This window comes from Trematomus bernacchii, unplaced genomic scaffold (genome assembly GCF_902827165.1).
Source record: "Trematomus bernacchii unplaced genomic scaffold, fTreBer1.1, whole genome shotgun sequence".
Lineage (NCBI taxonomy): Eukaryota > Metazoa > Chordata > Actinopteri > Perciformes > Nototheniidae > Trematomus > Trematomus bernacchii.
Window position 1 is genome coordinate 1,140,327 of NW_022987778.1, and position 25,964 is coordinate 1,166,290.

Sequence of the window (25,964 nt, forward strand, 5' to 3'; positions counted from 1 at the left end):
CCTCCAGAGGATTTTTAGAGGCTCTCTGGGCGTATTTTCTGCCTTTTCTCTTCCAGGAGCAACTGTAGTAACAATCCAAGGAATTTCTGTCTCCAAGCAGGTTGTGGGGGTTTGTTTCATCCACAATGGTATGAAAAAGATACAAAGGACATATACCAAAATTAAATAGATAAGAAATATTGATGGATTTGAACTTTAAGTCACAAGAATGAATTCATTCATTCATAGCATTCTATTTCCATGTAAATTACTGCTTTATTTTATTGCTATTTAACTATATTTTATTACGGTGTCCTTAAAGATTTTTTGTTTTATATTAGATTTCTTGTTTTATATTTTATGTCTGCCCCATGACATCAAGTCAAATTCCTCGTATGTGTGAACCTACCTGGCAATAAACCTGTTTCTGATTCTGATTCTGATTCTGAATGAAAATGTAATTACATTTCTGAGGTCCTTACAGCTACTACTCTTTGCCTTTGTCACAGTTTTGTTTCCACCAAGATCCCTTTGTGTCAATCTGAGGGGATTTAACCTCTTACTGAGAGCACGGTTTTCAAGAGGACGGACAGCTGATGCGAGTTAAGTGCACAGCGTGTTGCTGGGTGTAAGCGAGCAGAGAGGCAGCGGTGTGGTTTATTTGGTCCAGTTCACACACACAGTGCATAATGGATATTTAACAGCCCCCAGCCTGCTGGAAGTGTGCTGTGTCCTGGAATGGTGCTGGGGACATCTGACGGGAGTGTGTGACTGCCAGGATGACACACCCATTAAAACACACTTTCACTGCTAGGGATTCATGCCACAAGAATGAACACAACAACACATACAGTATCCATACTGTCATCCGTATACCTATTCTAACACATTCCAAAAATATACAGTAGACTGGAAATAGGGATGACGATGTTTTAGGTGTTCTGCCATGCATCTCAGTCACAGTTAAATCTAGGGTACGAGAAGCGAGCATGTTTCCCAGCTGTGCCTTTGGCAGGACGAGCATCTCATCCTCTTCCTGCTCTGAGCCCATACTGAATTATTGAAAATAAGAAAGGCACCTTGCTTTGTCTTGTATCACCAGAATAGACATCCAAAACTCAAATTGGAAAACTCCCCTCTTACACGATGTCGAAAAGTTGTTAAATTGTAGCTCTCCTCGCTGGTTCTCACAAAGAATACCATTTAGTGTTTTTTTTCTAGGTCAGGAGTCTCAACATAGCTTATGTTTGTGCAAAAGGAAAGAGCTGCTGCTGAGTTCTCACCAAAGGAAGTGAGGCAGGCGTGAGAAGCGGGCGTTACCTGAGCCCTGGTGTCAGGAGGACTCATGTTCTTGAACCATCAGCTGATTGCAGCAAAGTGCCTCTAATGATTCTTCTCATCATCATGCTGCACTCAGCTTTCTCCAGCAGAACACTGCAATTTACTGTAGACACGCCACACATATAATGGAGACAACGCCACATGTTCTGCTGTAGCCTGTACTCGGTAATCAGGACATTCTGTCTGCACGGACACACTGTTGGTAACACAACGTTAACAAAGCTCACACAGAAAGAAAGATTGGATATATTGGTAGCGATAAAAAACACTTGAATAGATAAATGTTGACGAGCTCGTAGCGCGGCATCAGATTCTTATGTTTTTATTTCGAGAATGTCAGCTTTAGTCATCTTATAGCAGATTTAGAGTCACAACATTTTGAATTAACAGGTTTTGCTATGGTTCATCCCTCAAACCGTCAAACTGTTTAATCAGAAGAAGTGTTATTGTTAGACGGAGGGCAATCTCGGAACCCATTGACCTTTTGGTGAAAAAAATGATGAAGCCTCTGGGGGCAACGGGCAGTATTTAAAATGTTCTGTCAGCCATCCAACATCTAAAATTGTAGTATTACTTAGCTGCAATGTTGTGGTTTTGTGTACTATATTCGTGATTTAATTAAATTGTTGATTTGTGTCTTGCCAACTTTGAATGTCAAGAATATTGAAAGAATATATGTTCACATGTTCACGACTTTACGATACCATTTGTTGGACTTCACTATACAACTGAAGCCATTAAGTAGTTCACAACTGAAGCAGATTTACACATTTACTGTATGTAGTAATGCTCATGTTGTAATTGTATAGTCAGAAACATTTTCTTTTAAATGACGGATAATTGCTGGCCACATTATATCTCGCTGGGTCGAACATTGCACAGAACAGGCTGCAATGGATGGATACAGTATGTTAAATTCAGTTTTCAAGTGTGCACAAAGAGGTATTGACTAGCCGAATCCCAGGTGAGGCTGACTCCTGGCGCGAGTGATCGATGTGTGTGTGGTCATTGAACTGAGCTTAGAGGTAGTTTGTATTCTATTAGGCACCTCTGGGGTTTTGCAGCAGTGGAACAAAAGCGCATGCTGATGCCTAATTGCTGGCAAAGAAAAAAGCAACGCCATTGTTACATCTGTAGGCTTTAACTTCTTTTTCTCCTTCAGTCAGTCTCAGCTGCACAGTTGCTGTGAGGAGTTGCCAATCCCGTTGTGACCGAGGCTGATACATAATTATGTTCTACCTCAAAGCTGTGTTATAGCTTTGCTTATAAGCCCCCTGATATATATGCATTTAGCTCTCGGCACCTGAAAGACATTGTGATTTTCTTCTATTTTATCTCTGTTGGGGACAGGGAAACACTTCATGAGTAATTGATTGACAAGATAAAGTGATATGCATCCATTCAATGTATGACTGTATGGGTTTATGTGCCTAACATCGTAGGGAATGACATGCAGCTTGTTTTCCCCCCATATAATGTATATTACCTACATGAGATAGGAGCAAGAGCATATATCTATCTATACGTACTTACAACTACATATCAGCATAAGTCGGACACTTATTCTCAAAATATTATGTAAATAGGTTGCAATATATTGCGTTATATTGTACAATAGGCGTCTTTTCAATTGATCAAGGCATCAAAGAGTTGTTTACAAGAAAGCTTTATTCAAATTTCAAGTTTTTTTCATCAAAGCTTTGAAGGACCTTGAAACCAGAAGGGATTTATTCCCCACATCAAACTTCTGCACTAGTAGAGAAACTGAATCATTGCTTTTTCAAGCAAAACCACAAAAGATTAATTAAATTAATAATCCATTTTATACTCCATGTTGTCTCTTTCTTCTCATATTCTTCCTTTTATATCTTTTTATTTTCTTCTACGGACCACAAGTCTTAAATAAAGTGAGCTGAAATGAAATAGAAAATTGGCTTTTCTCTTGAGTAATGGTGGCGTGTAACAAAAACAAGTAACAATTTCACGACAAAGAAAAGAAAGCTAGTTGCATAAAGAACGTCATCACCCTTCATCAGCAGCTACACATACAAGGCTAGGGATTTGTTAAATGGTTTATATTTGTCATTATTATTGGCCTTGCAACGTTTGATTTTCATCAGTAATCCATTGTTTGGCCAGTCAATATCCTCTATGTCTTGAAGTGCCCTTTGCTTTCCTCATACAGTAAGTGATTTGAATCAATCAGACAAACAGCAGATTTGGTCCAACTCTCTCCATGAAAAGGATTTAAAAAAAATCACTATTACATGTAGGCACCATTACAAGTCCGTAGAAAAATAATTAGCATGCTGGTGGAAGATAATCATACATGGCCGTATGGTCCTCAAATTAATCCTCCCACAATCTGTTGATGCAGGGGTGTCCACACTTATATCACCGAGGGCCACATACAGAAACATATATACGAAGGGCTGGGCCACTCACTAGAGGTATATCGCCTCATACGTTAATTTATAAGTCAGCAAAATAAATCAAATGTAGGTAAATTATGCTTAATAGTTGAATATGCTTTAAGAAAAACAACAGCCTACTCTCCAGAGGGGTTCATTTATTTTGTTAGCAGCTCATTCCTTAAAACAGAAGCCTCAGATTGCGTATAATAAGGAGAAATAGGAAGGGTTTATTTCAAGCGTGTTATGAAAATAAGTTATTGGGCTTTTTTCTTATCAACTTTAACTGACTGAATACTGTGTAATATATTTTTTCATCTATATTTAAGAAGTACGATACAAGACAAGCGCAAGTTTCATCTGTGGGCCATACTCCATTATATTTTTTTAATTTGCTAAAATTGCCCGCGGGCCGCATTTGGCCCCCAGGCCGTAGTTTGGACACCCCTGTGTTGATGCTTGATAAAAAAAAGGCAATTGGCTAGCAGCGTGTCAAGCTGATGACATTCAAAGCAAGTGTTGTTAATGTGTTGTTCTCATGTGCTTCTCATGCAGATCCCAGTGAGAGCGTGTTCATCATGAGGCTGGTGTGGAAGTCCCTGGACAAGATGAGGTGTCTGAGGAAACGCTCCACCATCCCCTTCCTCGGCTTCCTCATCACCTTCCTCCTCTTCCTCAACCTCTACATTGAAGATGGCTACGTGCTGGTTAGTATTTGCCTTTAGCAAGCATTTCCCAAATTGGACTTCTAAATGAACTTAGTATTGTATTCCTTCTTAATGTCGGAAGAACAAATTAAACCAAATATGCTCACTGTGTTCTTGTGTTTGTTTACCCAATCCCATGTTGTCCCTTTTGAAATTGCTTGTTTTAAAAGAAGCTAATGTTTAAAATGTTCATAACGTGGACCCAAGTCGAAATCATCCCGTGATATATTTCTTATTCATGATGCCATCAAAACGTTGTGATCGCAGTACATTAGCTGTGTTTGTTATTTAAATTATTAAGAAGTAGTTCACATCTTCAGCACTCTGGTGCTCTTCTCAAGTCCGTTTACTCGGCTATGCAAACTGCCGAAGGGGTTTTGAGAGTCCCTTTGTCTCCAAACATCCAGGGTTAGCTCCGTAACGTCTAAACACATATTGTCTCAAGTTTGTACAGGATGTTGGAGACAAGTTTAAGAAAATCTAAGACTTCCACCCATTTGAATTATTCACAGTAGAAATTGTAATTTCCAAGTAGACTTCCCTGTCCCTTTCTCACAGTAGTAATGACAGCTTAAACATGTTTTCTTATTCTCCTTTGTTAATAATGCAATGTAATGTTTTTCATGCTGCGTTCCAGGAAGGAGATAAGAGGCAGCTCAGGGAAACATCCGTCCACCCGTCGAGCTCAGAGCGATATGTTCACACCTTCAGAGACCTGAGCAATTTCTCTGGAAGCATTAATGTCACGTATCGTTATCTCGCCGGCACGCCGTTGAACCGCAAGAGTAAGTTTAGTGTTTGTTTAAAAAGACATTTACATTGAGTGTTTTCATTATCTTTGGGGGAGTCATACAGTGGTTGTGAACAGGAGCTGAGAAGAACTAAAACTTAAAAATCTGTGACGTGGGTTTTAAAGCATTGCAATAAAATACAACTGCTCCACAGAGACCTTTTTACCTTGAAATTAAACACTACGCACCCCTCTGTTCAAGTGTACCATGATTTAGTTCTTGAAGTGTTACCTTGAGAACAAAGCTCTAATTTAATGTGTAATACACAATGGACGGGAAAAGACTCGGCTATAACTATATCTGAATATTTCTAATTGAGAAAAATGTGTTAACATTACCATACTAACTTTTAATGACTTTTTACAGTCTTCGTTAGTGAATGGGCTTCTCTGTGTTGGACTACGAAGGACCCTTGATTTGTCTAAAGGATTTGAAAGAACCTCTGTTTACATCATACATCATTTTTGTTCACAGAGTATCTCACCATTGGACTGTCATCAGTCAAAAGAAAAAGAGGAAACTACCTCCTGGAGACGATCAAATCCATCTTCGATCAGTCCAGCTACGAGGAGCTGAAAGAGATCGTGGTGGTGGTCCACCTGGCAGACTTTGACCTGGCCTGGTGTGAGAACCTGGTGCAGGAGATCACCAGGAAGTTTGCTCACCACATCATAGCGGGACGCCTGCTGGTGATCCAGGCCCCGGAGGAGTACTACCCCTCTCTGGACGGGCTGAAGAGGAACTACAACGACCCGGAGGACCGCGTCCGGTTCCGCTCCAAGCAGAACGTGGACTACGCTTTCCTCCTCAACTTCTGCACCAACCTGTCTCACTTCTACATGATGCTGGAGGACGACGTGCGCTGCTCCAGGAACTTCCTGACGGGGCTGAAGAAGGTGATCACCTCCAGAGAAGGGTCCTACTGGGTGATGCTGGAGTTCTCTAAGCTGGGCTACATCGGGAAGCTGTACCACTCCAGAGACCTGCCCCGCCTGGCTCACTTCCTGCTCATGTTCTACCAGGAGATGCCCTGCGACTGGCTGCTCATCCACTTCAGGGGTCTGCTGGCCCAGAAGGACGTGATCCGCTTCAAGCCCTCGCTGTTCCAGCACATGGGCTACTACTCCTCCTACAAAGGAGCGGAGAACAAGCTGAAGGACGACGACTTCGAGGAAGACTCCATAGACATTCCTGACAACCCTCCTGCCAGCCTTTACACAAACATCAACGTCTTTGAGAACTACGACGCCACCAAGGCTTACAGCACTGTGGACGAGTACTTCTGGGGGAAGCCTCCTTCCACAGGAGACTTCTTTGTCATAGTCTTTAATAAATCTACCAAAATTAGTAAAATCAAGATTGTCACTGGTTCTGATGACCGTCAAAATGACATTCTCCACCACGGAGCGCTGGAGGTAGGAGAGAAAATAGTAGGGACTAAAAAAGGGAAACAGTGTTCCTCTTATATCACATTGGGGGAGTTTAAAAATGGCAACATTGAGGTTCAAGACGTAGACCACAAAATTGCCTTTGACATTGAGTGTGTTCGTATTGTGGTGACAGCCAGTCAGAAAGAATGGCTCATTATTAGAAGTATAAGTTTATGGACTACACAACCCCCCAGCCAATAAGGACTGTACACAAAGACTCTTAGTATCTCATAGAGGTAAATGTTTTGGTTATTATTAATTACTAATTTATGTATTTCCAGGTTTATTTATTAATTTTGTATGTATTTATTGATACTCATTTTGATTGCAAATCACTATAGTTTTTTATACCTGCAAGTTGTTATCTTAGTGGAGCATCTTCCCAGTCAGGACTGTTCAGCTGACCTCAGAGTATTCATGAACGTGTTTACTTATTTCAGATTTTGATAGCCTTGTTAATCCTAGGGCTGGGTGATAATTCAGGGGTGTGTTTGACCAACTTTAAGGGATATCATATCGATAAAATGTAACATTCTTCTGTACAAATCCAGTGAATCCAACAATTAGTTCATCACTCAGAAGTATCTCCCTAGTCTAAAGTTGGATATCTCTTATTCCTCTGTGCCATAGAGCTCCTTTGTTTTTCGAAAAACTATTAAAGTCAGTGAGCCATACTGTTTCATTGGATGGCATGTTACAGTACTTCATTACAATAAACTTGGGCACTGTAGTTCATTTCGAGTCAATCCCTCTTACACCGTCCTGCTGCTGTAAATACTCACTAGAGCACCAAACGTGTAATAATCCACAGCTGAAAATTGTTTTTAAAGATTTATGTTTTCAGTAGGAATAAAGGAGCTCGGGGCTGAGGTCCATATACAGGGTAGGAAAGTCAAACACTACTGTAAGGTGTTCGGATCAGGGGTTCAAACCCCACTGCAGTCAGCATGTCGTTGTGTCCCTGGGCAAGACACTTCACCCCAAATTGCTCCTGTGGGGATTGCCCACAGTATTGAGTATGTAAGTCGCTTTGGATAAAAGCGTCTAACAAGTAACATGTAATGTAATGTAATGTAAGATACAAAAAGACATTGCCTTTTTTGTCTTTTCATGGGATTTGTAGAGAATGTAATCACCAGGGAAGGGATTAGGGTTAGTGTTAGCCCTTTCCTCCAATTCTTCTAAACTACATTTAAATCCATAACAGTTAAAAAAGGTTTCCTTGCATTTAATGTGACTTTTGTCATTTTAAATAATGATACATCAGTATCCATATGTCAATATCATGGGTTTTCTTTCAACGATATCGCCCAGCCCTAGATAACATATTTGTAAGTCATTAGTAGAGTGCACTGAACCAATCATTTATGAATGTTTTTGAAGGCTGTTCAGAAAGGTGCTTCAAGTGAGGAATGAAGACACATTTGACTTAGGGAACAGCATCCTACTGATTTTATACCGTTGTGTTAATTTTATTACAATTGAAAGCCGTAGAACACAAAGGATAGTTAATATGAAGTGTATCTAAATTATTTTCAGACACTTGTTCTCCTTGAAAATACCATCCAATTAAAGCTATTGTGTCTTTGTACATTTATCATGACTGATACTAAGCCCGCAAGTGTAGCTCCAGGATTTCTTCTCTGAGAATGTCCCCATTTGGCCCTTAATTATTTCCCAGGGAAGTAGCAGAGGTCAGTGTTGCCTTTAATATTCCTCATGTCACACTAACTTTTATTCAGTTTCAAATATTCTCTCCTGGTTTTAATCATCTTCTCGCTGTGTTTGAGCATGTGTGAGTGGGCCGAGCTCTTTTCCTGGCGCTGTACAGTTTGTTCCGTCAGGGCTGCTGACAGGAGAACAATGTTTGTTTTCACCCATCTTCTCCAAGAGCTGAGATTAGATTGCACACTGAAGAATGGGCTGCTCTTAGGTCTCTTGTTTTTTCCAACACAGCACAATTTTCCCCCAGTAAATTGGTCTGTGTTTGCCTCACTCTCTACACCAGCAAAACAACATCTCCCCTGAAGCTATAGGATCTCAATTCGCTCTTTCCCCGATGTTGCGCTCTCACTACTCCAATGTTTCTGCTCCTACATGGTTGTGATCTTTGCTGTCGCTTCATGCAGTCCGCTGCGTTATGGAAACTTGCTCATTTTTTTTCCTTTGAAGATCCTTTTCAAGTTTTCCACCTTGCTTTACGTTGTAATACAGCAAATGAGAATTAACGCTGCACGTGTGAACTCATCATCTCAGTGAGCCTCGGAGCGATTCAGTGCCATGCTTTGATAAAACCCTCAACCCATGTTTATTTGACCTATCAGTGACGGATTCTACATTTGAATGGCATCGAGAAGTCACTCACAATGCAATAAAGAGGTCAATGTTTACACATAACACTGATGTGTTTTAAAGCACATGAGGTGGAAGCAGAGCGTCATTAAGCATGCAGCGACAGTTTAATGACGCTTTGTTCAGCTTTCCTGCGATAGCCACCTGCTCCGTGTTTTCCCTCTAGGTGTTGTTCAGTGTCACAGATCAAGACCTTTTGCAGATTGGCTTGTACCGCCACCTCAAAATCCTTCCTCAGCAAATCCCCCATGCGCTATCTGAAATGAAATTAGAATGCCCACCACCAACACCACAATATAGCTTATTGTTTTTCCTCAGCATTTCCCTTGGAAAGTCGCTATTCATTTTGGTGAATGATTCCGTGACCTGCATGAATCAGCTCCTTGGAGGGGGATGTTGTTTGAATGGATGACGCTCGGAAACACAATCTACAATGTGCTGCGCGTGTGTTATTCTTTACGACGCACACCATGGTGCCAATTTAGCCTAGTATTACCTGCTTATGAGCTATAAACACACGATGTCACCGCAGGGCATTTAGCTGTTTCACAAGTGTAACGGATGGCTTTGATAGGGCTCGTGCCCAAACAGAGCATTCGCTGATAGTTTTCGAGGAGAAATTGCTGTCTGATCTTTATTTTAAACAAGATGGCAGCCAAAACAAGCAGCACCCTGCAGATTTATGGACAGATTTACATCCTGGGATCACAACAAAATCTGCATAAATTCCTCAACTGGATGTCAGCAAACTGCAGCGCACAGCATTCTTTGCTATTGGCAGCATGTTTTGAAACCACAATCCATACTGGGGCCTTGAGGGAACAGTGTGCACAGGATCAGTTGTTTCACTTAATACTGAAGGATGTATCTCCCTCTCTTGATTACCTACCGCCAATAAATGGCCATCCTCGCTGTCAATTTGTCAGAAATCACACACTAAAGTAGGTAGATCTCTGTGAGAGAAAAGGGAAGAGGGTTGTAAACCACTTGCAGGCATGTACATGTCTAAGTTTGTTTAATTATATTGGCTCTAAGTGTCTGATCCCCCAAAAGTTACAAGCAAATGATGAATGTTATGACATGTGGTTGGAGTTATATGAAATGTGAGCTGTCTTCCAGTGGAGCATGTACAAAGTGCATGAACAAAAATCTTTCAGTGGATAAAACAACTGCTTTTTTAGGTCAGGATGTCAATGAATTATTGTTCAGATTCTTTTAATTAAATTGTACTGGGTTTGTAGAAGCGTACCAATACTACCTTACAACTGGTCGGAGTTCACATGTGCTGTATATTGTTAAGTGGAGCGAGTGTGTTACGATGTTGTTTCCGTGTCTGTTTTACTTTCCATCGTTCTCTAAATGGTACTGTATTGTAAGATGACATATATTTTTTTACACGTATAATTTCAAATGTTGTACTGTATATATTGTATTCGGAATTAAATTAGATTAAACGAATGAATGCCGACTTTGTGGTGCATTGTGTGTAAGGAGAACAACATATTGTGACGGTGACCAACAGGTACAAACATGCTACAATGGACGTCCATTAGGAGAAATGCGCTGCAGTTTCAAAAACGATTTAAATAAAGAACACAAATATGCCAAAACACATGCAGATGAAGAAGCATCTTCACCGACTTTCTAACACATAAGCAGCATTTTGAGAACATTCAACAACGTGTGCAAACAAAACATTCACAGTGTTACTTCAAGCACTAGATCAGCGGTTCCCAACCTTTTTGAACTCAGGACCCACTTACTGTAAGAATCTAAAAAAAAGGTGCGGCCCACATTCAACCATTAACAATACGGAGGCTAAATAAAATGCTCAGAGTACTTTTTATTTTAATTAGAAAAGGAGCTGGCCATCAGTAACAAACAGACATTTTTATTACACGGTTTAGTTGAATACTCGATTCTGATTGGTCAATTCAGAACATGTGACACGTTGTTAATCCAGTAGTACAGACCGCTGTCAAGGACTGTAATGACTGTTGCTAAGGAGGATCAAGAAAAAAAAGGAAAAGAGGTTCAAATAAAAAAATCTTAATTTTGAAATGTTTCCACACAAATCATAATGTTTTGCAAATTATTTGGCGGCGCACTTGCAATGCCTTCGCGGACCACTAGGGGGCCGCGGCCCACAGGTTGGGAACCGCTGCGCTAGATAAAATAAATGCTACAAATACAAAACGCTTTGGCACATGTTTTATATTTTCACAATGTTTCTCCTACTGGAAGTGTTTGCACCTGTCGGCCACCGTACATGATTAGTGGTTTATAAAGGCAAAAACAACACTATATACATGACCCTCAATCAAAAATATTGTCTCTCTGTCTTGAACATGTTTTGTTTCACTGTTTAAAATGTTTATGAATAAAAGTAGAAAGTACAGCCTATATTTTAAATTGAAATGGGTATAAAAAAACACAACTGACATTTGCAGTTCCTTGAAACTTGCAGCGAGAGCAACCCTGACTCAGATCTTACTGAAGCCAAAAGCCAAAGCCATACATTATTCATTTAAATATGCATACGTTTTTTTACGACTGCATACCTAATTAAGGCTCCAATTTGAATAGAGGACAAAAATCTATTGTGTCTTTTTGGCATTGCATTAAAAGAAACGATCTCTCAGTTATCCTAGCCAAAATAATGAGCATTTTATGATATTATCCTGATCTATAATATGCTCATACCTCTTAAGATTGCATTAAAGCATAACAAGACATCATGTTTATAGGAAAAACTAACAATCACAGAATCTTAAATAAGGTATTCATTAATTGTATTTTAACGTCACCCTGCAAAACTCCTTTTTAAAAGTCATTTAGTTGACTGTTTTCTGTAAATCCATTGCTGAACTGTAAATAATCATGATATACTGTGGCAGATTCACTCAAATTCATGCATAAATAGATCAACTGGGGTCAGCTAAAGCCTTGAGCTAACTTACTTATACTTCACGGAAAAATTATACTTGACACTACCCAAGGCCTGATAGTTCTTTTTTTACAGCACTCGGTGGGGACAGTCTTACAACAGCATGATCTTATTTCTTTGGAAACCTGACCTTCATCTGTATCATTCATACGCAGACACTTGATACGGTAAGAAAACATTTAACATACAGGCAAAAACCTTAAAAGTTGAAAGATCCTAAAGCTTAGTTTAATGATTTGTATTCCCAGGAGTCAAGAATTTACGTAAATAAATGGCTTATGTAAAAAACGTTCAAGGAAGTGGTGAAAACCAAGCAAAAACAACATATGTTTTAAAGTGATTTGTACGAATTGAATGGGAACACACGGACAATAATCACTCCCAGGGTAACTTCAAATATTCTAGCTCAGTGTTACACAGCACCATTTGCATCACAAACATTAAAAAAAATCCCAAAACTTAAATGTACAGCTTGATTATTTGTCTTTGTCTCAGGGTTTCATAAAGCAGACATTCTTTCAACTCAAAGGGGAGCATATCATCTGTTTATTGAACAGATTAGCCTTTCACAGTGCCGCGCTTATTGCAAAATGTGTGTTTAATAAAGAGCATGTGGCACGTTGCCAATCGCAACAATGCATACATTATAGGGATAGACAATAAAGAGTTATTTTTTTAATGTAATATGTGAAAATGTCATTAAAACATTAATTGAAGGTTCTTTGACTTTTAAAATACAGGCTAATGGATTCCAATTTGACACTTTCAGGGTTTGAGACTTCCAGCAGAGACCCTGAGTGTTTATTCACAGTCGTCCCCTCCTCTCTCCATCTCCTGTCCTTCAAAGTCATCCAGAACCAAATGGAAGGTAAGCGTACATGACGGCCGGGCACCTGAGAAACCACAGCTAATGCGTGCTATGAGAGAGCCTGGGTAGCAAGTCAAAAACCAATATCCCACATAACTAACCTGCTCTGTGCACAGTGTGAGACATCAGCCAATCAATTGCTGTGGTTGCCATGGTGCTGCTCACATGTACCTACACCGGGGCCAAAACCCCACATGATGTACAGGCTGATATAGATTGTGTGGATTGCCTTATTTGCCTTTCATCTGCACTCTCCTTCCTTTGGGAATAATCCTCTGGTGTGGGATTTTTACTCCCTTTCACTCTCCGTCTATTAAGAAGCAGCAGCTGTGTGTGCAGCAAAAGAACAATGACCACATGCCCGTTTGATTTGATTTTCTCCTCTCAAGGTACAAGCGCAATATGTTTCTGAGCACAGTGTAGCATCAAAGCCTGTCAATAGGTTTTGATTAGTACATTTTGTGTCGCTTGGAGCCTTTCCAGCACCGACGCACATGAGCCAGGTGCACCGGCTGAGGTGGAGCTAAGCTGCTGAAATGGAGGTGGGGGTGATAAAAGACATGTTGAAAAAAGCTGAAAAGAAGTGCGATGAGGAGACGAATGGGTAAGTACAGGGATTTAAAAGTATTGAAGCTGAAGGGAAGTTGAAGGCAGGGAAATGTGAAGCAGGTGCGAGTGACGAATGACTGGTAATAACTTGGCAAGGAACTTGTGATTGTGTGTCTCCCAGTGATGGAGGGGACTCTCAGCATTCAGGTTTGCTCTCGGCTGTTGAGTCGATGGATACCTGAAGGCCCCGGCCAGCCGGCGCCGCTTGGTATTGAACCAGTTCCCTGATGGGAAAAGCAAAAGGATGTATTGTTGTCTGCCAAATCTGCGATGGAAATGGCAGAAGGTGAGGATGAAAGCGCTTCAAGCATTTAATCACAATTTGTTCCTTTGTTTTGGGGCATCAGAAGGTAGAGCTGTCGTCAATCACTTTGGGAAATTGGTGGTTCGATCCCCAGCCACTCTAGTCTACATGTTTATGTGTCTTTGGGCAAGACATCTTACCTCAAACGTGTCCCGCTCTATCAAAATCCATCGCAATGGCGCATTCCAATATTAACGTGTATTTAAAGGTGGGGTAGGTACGTTTGAGAAACCGGCTCGAGATACACTTTTTGTTATATTCCATGGAATGCTCTTAACATCCCGATAGCAATGAATATCTTAAGTGCTTTGACAAAAAATACATAAAAAAATGTCATCTGTGGAAGCCGTGGCGCTGTAAAAAGTACGACCAATCATCTGAGCCGGCCCGGCTAAAATAACTAGATGGCCTACCTGCCTGTCAGCCTTCCATCTGTGCACAAACTTATCTCGTGCCCTCATTGGTCATGTGCACGTTCGTGTGTGTTGGAGGAGGGGCTCTGTAAGGAAGTGGCAGATTTGTTCCGGCTGTGTATTTTCAAATTCTAGCGCACTCGAGCTGGTTTCTCCAAAATTACCTACCCCACCTTTAAAGTCAAAAATGTGTGTTATTGTCCTTTCGGTTTATTTGAAAGAAAATAACTCTTAGCTTTCAAATTATGACACTTTTATATTCAGACGATAAATACATTTTTGAGCTTGTAAAGACAGCGTGTTAACTGCAGCGCTCCCCTTCCCTCATAAGGAATGACAGGCAATAACACAGCAGGGTCTGGGACAGTGGATTTCCGTCTGATTACAAATAAAAGAATCCTCTGAATTCAGAGGACAAATAAAGCGTTGAAGCTTTTAAAGGTATGATCAAGAGCGTCAATAAGAGCAACTTGACAGCACATTTAGACAGGCAGTGTAGTGTGTGTTATGTCTGTTAATAAATACACACACACTCACACACTTTCTTCCATGCACAATCCCTCATCCGAGTAAGACAAATATCCTTAAAATGAGTTAGCCTAATGAATAGATGGATGGATCTACTTGGAAGTTTCCTCCAGGCGGAGTTTTGCTCCCACAAACTGCCTGAATCGCCTCCATTGGACTCTTTTTGGTTTACTTAAAACATGGTGACATCACTATGTAACACTGCTGCAGCACAGGCAGTATGAGAAACATAAGGAAATGTTTGAACATTAAAGCATGGAGACATGTCACAGGAGATGAAAAAATACAAATATGAACCTGGAAATGAGCATAATGTCATGTCCCCTTTACTGGCATTCCCAACGGTTTGTAATGTGTGTGAATGGTAGTCTTCCTGAGCAGGTGAGCCTCTGCCTCTGTATAAGTACGTGTGGATGGGTGCATGCGGACATCTATATACATGCATGTCAATTTAACTTTGGATTCCAGGTCTTTGCAAACTAAATATATGCAAATTGGAGTTCGAACATGTGGAGAATGGAGGATGGAGCTAGTCCATGTGGTAAAAAAAGGGACAATTTTAACTGTGTAGGTCACAAGTATAATTACACGGGTTAAGCCACACTCTTATGGCATGGATGATCCATCGCAGTGGTGCAGAAAACCTAAGAAATTCCTTTCATTTGCAGTCCTGATGTTGAACATTAACAGTGATCCAGCCCAGCAGAACACTGTGTGCTTCACTTTAACTACTCCCATGGCATTTACAGGGTCTTCATGAGGAGTGCAGATAAAAGGAACAGTGCTGCAGGCGCTTTGGAGCCAGCTCCTTCCTCAGAGTAGATCGTCCCTACGGCGAATGAGGGTTTAATCGCTCCCAATTGCTTAGCCTCAAAAAGGTGTGACCCCCCCCCCCCGTCCCCCCTTATACCACCACCACCATCCTCCCATCTGTCTCTTGTTCTTGCCAGCCAACAAATCTTGCCACAGGGAGATGTGCTGCCACTAGGTCCCTTCTTCCCTAAACCTCCACTGTCAGCTTTGTAATGCCTTGTTCCTACTGGGAGCAGGGGAAGGAGTAATCAAAACAATTACCTGAGTCCCGTTCTGTTTCATAGGAGACTTGTCTTTTTTCATGTGAATCTTCAGCCAGAATGAAACAGGTTGTGTCTTGGGGCTTTTTGTGGAACATCACAAAGGCAGCAGCTGTCACAACACAAGAAAAGCTTCGGTTTCATGCTGGTTCTACCAGCAGGTTTATCGTTTGGCTCTTTCAACAATAGATACACGACCAATTACCAAAATAATAAGGACGGGGGAAAAACAATTTGTGGAGCGAAAGCAGCAGTCACCTTGATATGTTCACAAACAGTTACACCGAGACGTCTTCTCATCAGAAACTGTGGAATATAGAGCAACCTGGATCAGAGAGTAGGAAACAAAGCCGCCTCACTGCACATGTGTCACTACCGTTACCTCCAGGGATCATTACCTATTTTCTGAAACAGAAAAAAAGAAAACGCCTGGATGTGAAGCTTACCTTACAATGTGTCACGGGATGCGAAAGCTAAATAAAAGAAGCCAGGCAAAGTCTTTACAGATTAACCGAACCTTGACTTTGATGAGACTAAATGAGCTCACCACGAGACATAATGTGTTGCCCGGCCCTCCCCTCTGGCCCTCTGCTCATATCTATCCCCAACAGTAACTCTCATACTCCCGGGCATGTCGTCCAAAATTGTAAAGGCCTTAATTAAAGATTAATGTCAGGGTTTCTTGCATGTGTCGCTTAGATAGCTCATTTCCCAAAGGCGAGTTGCTAAAAACCTCCAAGGCCGGACACCAGATATTTCAGCTTTCAGAACAAAAGCCCTCAGCTCTGTGGCCAACACGAGCCTTTCAGCTGAAGGACAAGTAATAACAGCTCTGCTGCTGACTGCAACAGGGGGAGGTTGATTCATTTTAATTATCACAGGCAGGCACAGAGACACAATCAGCCAGTTGAAGGCCCGCCGCTCCGACTGCCTGTCCCTCCACCCCTCGCAACAATTACTGATGCTCTTCTTCTTCATGGAGCCTGTTTATAATGTCAGGGCATGCCACAGCGTCGGGATCTGTCTCAGGGAATCAGCCTCGCTCTATAAGCCTCTCCACACAACAGAGGTGTAGATTCATGTTGTACACGCAGAGCCATTCAATGTATGTGTACTATGCATGTGTGTGCATGCTTTGTCAGCAGTTTCAAATAGATGTAAATGACACCTGACCCACTACAGCGGAGCGCCAGCAGCGCTGTAAAGGGGCTTGTTGGTTTCTCAGTCACATTATTCCTTCTCTCAAGGCCGACTCTCCCATGGAAAAGACAGTGACAGGTTAACCATAGACACATCAGCTTCCACCTTTATAATCAATATGATAAGGCTTGCAGTGACAGAGCATTGCATGGATGTTATTTCGCTCTTTCTGTACACCTCCACTCTGGGATAATCTCAATAACAAATCTGCAGGAGCCTCACAGAGATGAAAAACAAGCCCACACTGAAGTATCCAGCTGGCTGTCCAGTCCAGCAGATAGCAGAGACGAGGTTTCAAACACATTATATCTGCTCTGAAGGGAATGCTATCTGATCACTGCTTTATTTGCCTAACATCTCAGATGCCAAAATGACTGTATCATAGGAAGTGCTGCCACAGGTGGGAGCAAATCTCCAACCTGATATTCTGGCAGTTTCAGACGTTGACTCATTTCTGCCTGGGATTGATTTTGTCTTCTTCTACAGATGATGTCATCACAAGTCAAGACAGAGGCAAGATACTCAAAGTGTACTGAGATTGGTAGTGAAAGTAAACATAGAACCAATTTGATTGTTCAATGAGTAATAACATGACAGGATTTTACACAATGCAGAATGCGCTTTTCCATTGTGTTCCTCAGAGAGCATTATCACTGTTTCAGTATTGACAATGACCAAAGAAACAAAAGAGATACTGTGTTTAATTAACTCAAGACAAGTAATCAAGAAGATGTATTGCGACTGTACCTGCTTGACCTCTGTAATGTGTTATTGTCTTACTGCCGATAACCAAGGCTACAAAGTGACCACAGACTCCTGGAGAAATGAAAGCTCCAGCTTACTGTGTGGTTTTCATTTATTAACAAAAATGTACTATTTTGGCAGCCCACATGCTTGGTCTCGGTCCCGATGCTTCGAATGCGGCCTGGGAACATTTGCCGCGTGTCATCACCTCTGCATCCCCCCTTTTCAACTGGCGTGGATGAATAAAAAAAGTGATATCACATGAAGAAGCCATCTCTTGAACAGTGTCAAGTTTTGAAATCTTCACTATTCTAGTGACTTCTATGGTGAACAATGTGTACCTAAATTGCAAGATGTGCTTATCCTCTGTGTTAGCTTATTTGCACATTGCTAATTCTTAATTTGATTCTGCTCATACAGTCAAACACACACCAAGAGCCAAAGGATCCCAATAGAAAGAAGCTATATTATATCATATTGTCCTTTTCTGTTTACAGTGAATACAACATTAAATCAAAAACCATGTGAGGATGATGAGTTAAAACAATAATCAGTGATTAGACACACACATGTAAGTTGATGTGGAAAATATCAGTTGTGTAACAAATGTCATTGTTCATGTATTATACATTATAATGAGCTGTAGTTAACAACAGTAACCAAGATACATTACATGTTTCAACTGACCTCTCTGACACTGAAAATGTAAACATGCTTCTCCGTGTGTGTATAAGCAAGCCTGCACAGTTGTGTTGCCATGGCTGCTTTCTTTAACAGATGTTGTCTAAAACATTAATGTGTCCACTTCAGTTGAATCAACCAATCAGCTTGTTTGATGCACTGAGATTTACTAGATGTTTTTACCCCTCACATTTTTGTTTGTGTTTATCCCCGGAGATGTTAACATGTATCTTTGCTAAAATATTAAACACCACTATAGATATAGTAAAGCCACTGTAAGACTTTAATTGCCTTTGTTGTTTCCCTGACTGTAAAGCCAGCCATCAGAGTAAAACTCAACCTTTTGAATCGATGACTAAACTATAGATGTGGTGATTCAGATCAAATTGTAGCTGACAACAAAGTCAGTTGTTAATTCGGATAGCAAACACTGACTGCTCTTGGAATTAAACCAGTTGAGTCTTAAGGCTCTTTTCAGTTTTACTTTGTCTCTGTCTGCTGTCTAACTTAAGTAACCAGAGGCCACTTTTAACAGCTGACATTGACAGCCTAACCTGTGACAATAAACAGCTCTGACATTGCCAAAGTCTTCAGTAATGCTGCCCATATGTGAGGCCTAAGTACTTCCTCCACTGGCCCTGCCACAAGGTCGCACTTGATATGCCACTGTCCCATCCACACAATCAGATTCCTCACAAAAGGGAGCTAATCTCATTCCTTCACAAGCCATTATCTTGATCAGATTGGCTTTTTACGCAATTTGCAACGCTGTCCAGATGAGAGAATTACTTTCCTTTTCACAGGAGTGAAGACGCTCATCAGCATCCCAGAGAGAAGTTTCAAACTGTCAGCCAACATCCACCAACTCGAAATTGGAGTTAAATTGAAGAGGCGTCCGGCTGGAGAAAGGCCAAGACAAGCCGGCCGAGCCTCGCTGCAGCGGCAGGTTTTTAATGGAGTTGAATTCATTCACGCAGGGTATAATTTGTCTCGTGGATGTGGGAGGCGTACTAAGTCTGAACTTTTTCAGGGTCAGGAGAGTCGTTCTATTGATAGACATCTGCTGAGGCGGCCGGCAAATTTACTAAAACTGACAGATCTGCTCTGATGGTGAGATAATGATACATTGCATTCCTCCAATGTGAGGCCTGTTGTGAAGCTCACATATGTTTCACCAATATTCTGCAAAGGGAAAGTGTTAAAGCACTCAGCAAGTAAATAACTACTCTTTAATTAGTTAAAAAACATAAATTGGTGCAATTATTGAATTTACATGGAAGTATACGTTCAAATATATTTACAAGTCCATTCCATTTAGTTTTACTTTCATAAACGGTACATTTTTAATATGTTCCAATATTGAGGAGGATATAAAGATGAACAAAATGTGATTCACGGTATCTCAGATAATCAAATGTCCTACTATAGGCCTCGTTTTCTTCCATTTTTTGCAAAAATCATTAATTGAAATGAACTTGTTTGCTAAAAATGTAGTCAGCATTCCCAAGTCAAATGATCAGTCCTTTTCTTGATGACTTTGACATTCAGTCCGTTGTACCACCTACAAAGCTCTGACTGACTTGGATGTTTTTTTTATCCATCGAGGTGAATCGCTGTCAGTGAACACAACACCAGATCAATTGCAATTGCTGGAAATTATCCGAGGCGTCAGCGATTCAGAGGTCTGAGACCAAGCTAGAGTTAGTCTGCGTGTTTATAGATCTGTCAATCAATGCGAGACTGAACGCTGATTCCAATCTTGTTTTTTTTATGTTAGTGGTGAAAGCAATCCTTGCTGTTGTTGTTTACATCTGCCTCAAGGATTGTGCATAGACCGCTAGAAGCCAAGGATCATAGTCACTAAAAGCGACAACCAAAGGGCCAACAACACTGTTTCTCCAAACCCTAACCCTAGGAACCATTCAGTCCAACTAGATGATTACCCAGAGTTGAACATATCCTCAAAATCAGGACTTCCCACCCGTGTGATTTTTTCCATTGGCCTGAGCAATAGGAACCGGAAACCCAAAAAACACCATACGAGAAATCGCACCACCTTCCCCAACGCAGACATATACTTCTCCCTCCTGAACTTGTTTCACACATCTCACCTCAACACAGCAACAGACCCTCGCAAAATGCATCAACTCCAGAGTCAAACACTTTCCAGGATTCACAGCCAAGACAAATTCAACACAGAAGAGAATCATCTCACTCACGGACCAGAACTACAGCCAGACACATATTCAGGACCTGGTGAAATCAACTCCAACTCCATGACGAATAACCACACACACACACACACACACACACACACACACACACACACACACACAACACACACACACACACACACACACACACACACACACACACACACACACACACACACACACACACACACACACACACACACACACACACACATACCATGTATACATCACTTCAGGGGGCATTACAGTACATTGACTTACATGCATTTCATGGAGACTTATCCTAACCTTAACCATAACCAACACATGACATGCCTAACCCTAACCCTAACCCTTACCCTTACCCTTACCCTAAACCTAACCATGTCTTCACCCTAAAATTAATGATTCCCCTCATGGGGACCTCCATTTTGTCCCCATAAGGGAGGCGAGTCCCCACACGTGACTGTGTAAACGTTTTAGGTCCCCACAAGTATAGTAATGCTAGGCCACACACACACACACACACACACACACACACACACACACACACACACACACACACACACACCTTTGGTAGGCCCGTGCAAACTATTCCTAACCAGAAAACCTCAAACCCCGACCCTAACCCTAAGCATGTCCTAAACAGTGAATTATTGCCAAAAAATAGGAGATACAGGGTCCTCCGATTTAAGAACATTGCCCACTCAGTCCTAAATTGAAATGCAAACATTAATCCCAGATAAGATGTCAATAAAGAGTTTTGAAATAATTTTTTTCAGGGATTATAATGTTATGTTAAATGTCCATTAACTTGTTGATGTTGCAAATGTAGCTACTGTGATGAAGAAAGAAATCAGACTTTATCTGCATATAATATATTCATTGTATACTCTTTATATCAGCTCCTGTCCAATCAGGGTTTGGTATGTTGACTGTTAAGACTTCAGGTTAATCAATTCAGCAACTAACTGCAACTCTAATAACTGACATGGTTATTAGGAGCGTAAACTGTCTCCTATGACCTGACGATCATTGTTATCTCCTTTCCTCCGTCTCAGTTTCCTGAGCTCCGTTTAAGCAGCTTCAAGCGTTGGGCCTGATCCAAAGAAAAAAAGTTATACTCCTCCTTGACATTGAAACTAATTAGAAATAGCCCAAGGCTTCACACTGTCACTCTTACAGTAAGTGGGAAATCTTGGTATTCTACATGGAAGAATGAATTACATGTTGGAAAAAATAAGAAATACTGCATTGTCTATTAGAATAAAGGTCAGAACACATTTTCTGTTTTGTTGTGACCGGATATTATTTACACAGGGATAAGATTTAAATGTATTTTGGTGGAGGAAAAACAAAAGGTTATTATCTGAAGATATATAGTTTAGTTGTAGTGTTGTACTGCACTGCCACCTGCTGGTTTATAGCATACTTGTGTAAGACCTAACAAAAGAAAGTGGGTAAGTATTATTTAAAGCGGACCTATCATGCGAAATGCACTTTTGTACGTCTTTTATACATGAATATGTGTCCCCGGTGTTCCAGGGAACTCACCAAGTGTCAGAAAACACAACCCTCTCTATTTTCCTCCATACCCAAATCTCTAAAAAAGGGGCTGCAACGGATCTGATAAAAACTGATCCAGATTTGAACACTGTCCTGAAGTCAGGACGGTGGCGCTACGGCTATTGGGCCAAATCCACCAATCAGGAGGAGACAGCCACGGCCATTGCCATTCGAAAGCGCTGGAGACGCTGTAGTACATATGCCAGGCCTGTAGGTGGTGCTGTTCTCACTGAATCAGCCCTTGCAAAAACAGGGGTAAAAAAGTGCAAATTGAGCAAAATGAGGCATGGCTAAAATGCATGATCTGTTTGGTATTTTGAAAAAAAAAAAGTATAAATATGCCTTATATAGGTATGGTCCTACACTATATTATTATAATATAGCATGATAGGTCCACTTTAATGAAATGTCAGGATATTTTCTCTTTTATCCCACACACAAACACACATCTCTGTGCTCATGAGACCCGTAATATCTGCTGCTAAATTACTTTATGAAAAGTGACTCACTGGATAGAGACTGAAAAAGAAAACTATCTCTTTGCTTTTGACAAGTTTTATCGCATTGAAGTGAGATTTGTATTGCTGCTCACCTTCAAGTATTTAAAGAGTTGAAGGCTTTTAAAGGTTTTATAATATAATTTGATGACTTGTGGGGCCTCTGGGTGGTTAACTGTGAGAGGTTCAAGGAAGATCTTGTAGCAAATCAACATTATTCCTTGTTTTCCCACTTGCATGTTCCTTTTGCTGTATCATGGTAATTGGTTATATAAAGCACCAAATATGTGAAAGAGAAAAATATGTAACACATGTAAACATCGGTTCGTTTTTTTGGAGTGAAAGCTTTGCATTATTGCATTATTGTAATAGAGTTGCTCAATGAACAAAGCTGATTTGTCTGTAAATGGATGTGCATGAGGCAAATTAGTGAAAAGGTCTCCATCAGTCAAACTTATCCTCACTCAAATGCCAAATAGAGACATCATACGACTGCAGTTAATAATGACCTTTTTCTTGCATTGGAAATGTTTTCCAGGACTCTGATTACTTCCTCGTGCTTAATTTGATTCATTTTGACACAGGATGTCGGTGGGAAAGAAAAGGTAGGATTAGAAAAGCTACACAAGATGTGTATTTGTCTTTATTACATGAAAACCACCGTCATTGCAAGATTATTTAAAGGTCCCAAGTCATGCTTTTCCGGTTATTACCCGTCCCCTTGTGTGTTATGTAGCTTTTTCTGCATGTACGGTCTGCAGTCACAAACCCTCAAAGTACACCCTGTAGCGAGTAAAACTCTAACACAGAAAATACCTGTCTATGCTGCCCCAGAACGCCTCGTTGGACATTTCTCTTTTTCCATTTTTTTCTTCCTGGGTTCTGTGACGTGCCCATACCAAAATGGACCAATCCGTGGAGCTCCTCACACACACACACTCTCTCAGCGGCGAAACTGTGAGGCGCTGGGGGGGGGTGTTAGTGGAGCCTCGCAGCGGCGAAACTGTGGCGCGCTTACACTGTAGGTGCGCCGCGTTTAGGGGTTCGGGTGCTAGTGGAGCCTCGCAGATGGGGGTGCTGCAGCCCCCTCAGCACCCCCCCTTCCCGCGTCCATGGTGCTCAGGCTGAGTTCAGGCTGAGCTTTGCGATGTCTCGCTGTCTCGCAGACCCCACGCCGCAACCAGGAAACGACCCCAGTAATACAGCTCACACTGTCCGTTCCTCACAGCAGCGAGCCGCGCAACGTCCCACCAACACGGCACCCAGACCCCACGCAGCATTCTCATCTGTTTGTCATTACTGGTGTCATTTTCTGGTTGCTAACGCCATTGTAACACATAAACACTGATGTTCCGCTGTAACGGTGGTGGACTCGGACAGAACAGAGTGGGCAAGCTGACCAATTAGAGCACAGTGGGCTCATAGGGAGCGGGGGGCAGGAGCTCCAACAAGCCGTTTAGGACAGAGAGTGAATACACATACTATACAGAGATGCTGTATGAGAAACCAATGTGAGTTTGGAAAATTGAACAATGTAAATCTATTCTAGTAGACCTCAACAATGGAATTATGATCAGTAGAAATGGCCATGACATGGGACCTTTAAGCACATCTGACTGTTAAAACTGACCAAAGAAAACATTAGAGTTCCCCCGTTTCTGCGGTTCTTTGAGGAGATTCTGTTGCAAAAAATCTCTATTTCTTTTTATAAACAGTTTTCTTTTTCAGTTTCTAGGGATACTTGTATGTATATGACACTTTGCACTTATTCACACTGCGCAGTAAATCACACTAGTTAAACAACACTGCCATCCGCTGCCTGTGACGGGCACTTACACTGTTGGTGGTCCCTGACATGAAAGGAATAATAATAGAGGCTGCCTTTGGTATTTATTAAACCTTTTCCTGCTTCACAGGTATAATTTGACACATTAAAGTTCAACAGCAGCCAACTGAAGTTGAAGCTATTCGTTTCAAGGGTCTGACTCAAAGGCACCTTAGCGTTTTAATGTTGAGGGAACATTTCCAGCAGCTTTGCAGTTAGGCTTTTGCAACCAGAGAAGATAAATATCTACTTGAAGTGAATAATAATCTGGAACAGTGACCGCTAAAGCTTATTTTATCTTAAAATGTCATTTGAGTTTGGGTGCTTTTGGACTACATACTTTCTCCACTCGACCCTCTCCATCTTTTAAGGTCATTTATTTTCTTTCATTCACACAAAAATGGAATTGAGTATAAGCCCTTGACACTTCAAAATCCAATGTATCTAGCAGTGCAGAAAGATCAATTTTAAAAAAGATATCTGTTTCTGAGATTTCTACTGGCACCCCAATACAAAAGAGCCACATGTAATCTTCTTTTCTGGAGCTCAAAGATTCGAAGAAAATGACACAAAATACTTTGAAGTTTTTCTTGTAACCTTTTACTCCCAAAGAAATAGTCCAACTGAAATCATTTCAAAGTCAGGACTGTGGATTATTGAGTGTAATAGTGTTTCTGGAGACACATAGAAAAAGACTTGGTACCTCAAGACCAAAACTGTCGGTTTTACTCAATACTACTTGAAATGTTTTTGTGGAATTTTGATGTACTGACCATACACTGTAAATATAAAAGGTACTTACCCTGTGAGATGAATCCCTAATAGTACCGTGTGGATAATACAACTGACTTTGATGCTTTGAAGAAACCCTATTATGCTTTTGGGTTTTCCCTTTCCTGTAGTGTGTTATAGGTTTTGTGAATGGTCTTCAAAGGCTAACATCCCAATGTTCCCTACAGAGGGAGTTTTTCTCCCACACATAGTGACATCCCTAACATTCACGCTTGTATTGTCTTGGGATCCAACACATTGTACGTGATAGGCTAAGGGGTGGGACATCTTTTGGACACTGGTGCAGGCCTGAGAGGAGTTTGGTTTGATAAAAAGGTGAAATAGGTGTGAAATACTTTAAAAAAACATCCTGTGTCTGGTTTCTCAGCACGATCACAGCAAGAGTGAAATGCAGTTTTTGTCCTGCCTGATGTATCACTTAACACATCTAGGGACGTGTAACAGTACTTTAAGAGGTAGAAAAGCAGAAGTTATCTCGTGGCACCAATCATCTTGTTGGAGGAGTGGGCTTCAGGGAAAGCTGAACAAACATCGATACAATTAAAACCGATGTACAACTCTCATTAAACACGGTTTAAGAGTCTGCTAAGGGGTTTTACTGTCCTTAAAAAAAGTCAAATCCATCCTAATTGCCTTACCTGCTCAGAGACCAATGGTGTAAATTGGTGTAGTACATTTAAGCATTTAGCAGAATGTTTTTCCTGAAGCTCCAGA

General features: G+C 41.1%; 1 protein-coding gene across 1 annotated transcript in view; it reads left to right on the plus strand.

The window, feature by feature from the left end:
• The window catches only part of mgat4c (mgat4 family member C), a 114,341-nt gene extending 106,376 nt beyond the window's left edge, over positions 1-7,965 (plus strand). Inside the window, exons 5-7 of the mRNA XM_034149093.1 lie at positions 4,287-4,438; positions 5,076-5,223; positions 5,704-7,965. Of these exons, the coding sequence (XP_034004984.1) occupies positions 4,310-4,438; positions 5,076-5,223; positions 5,704-6,860 (1,434 nt within the window). The 5' untranslated portion in view covers positions 4,287-4,309 and the 3' untranslated portion in view covers positions 6,861-7,965. The remainder of the gene's footprint in view (positions 1-4,286; positions 4,439-5,075; positions 5,224-5,703) is intronic.
• The last annotated feature ends 17,999 nt before the right edge of the window (positions 7,966-25,964 follow it).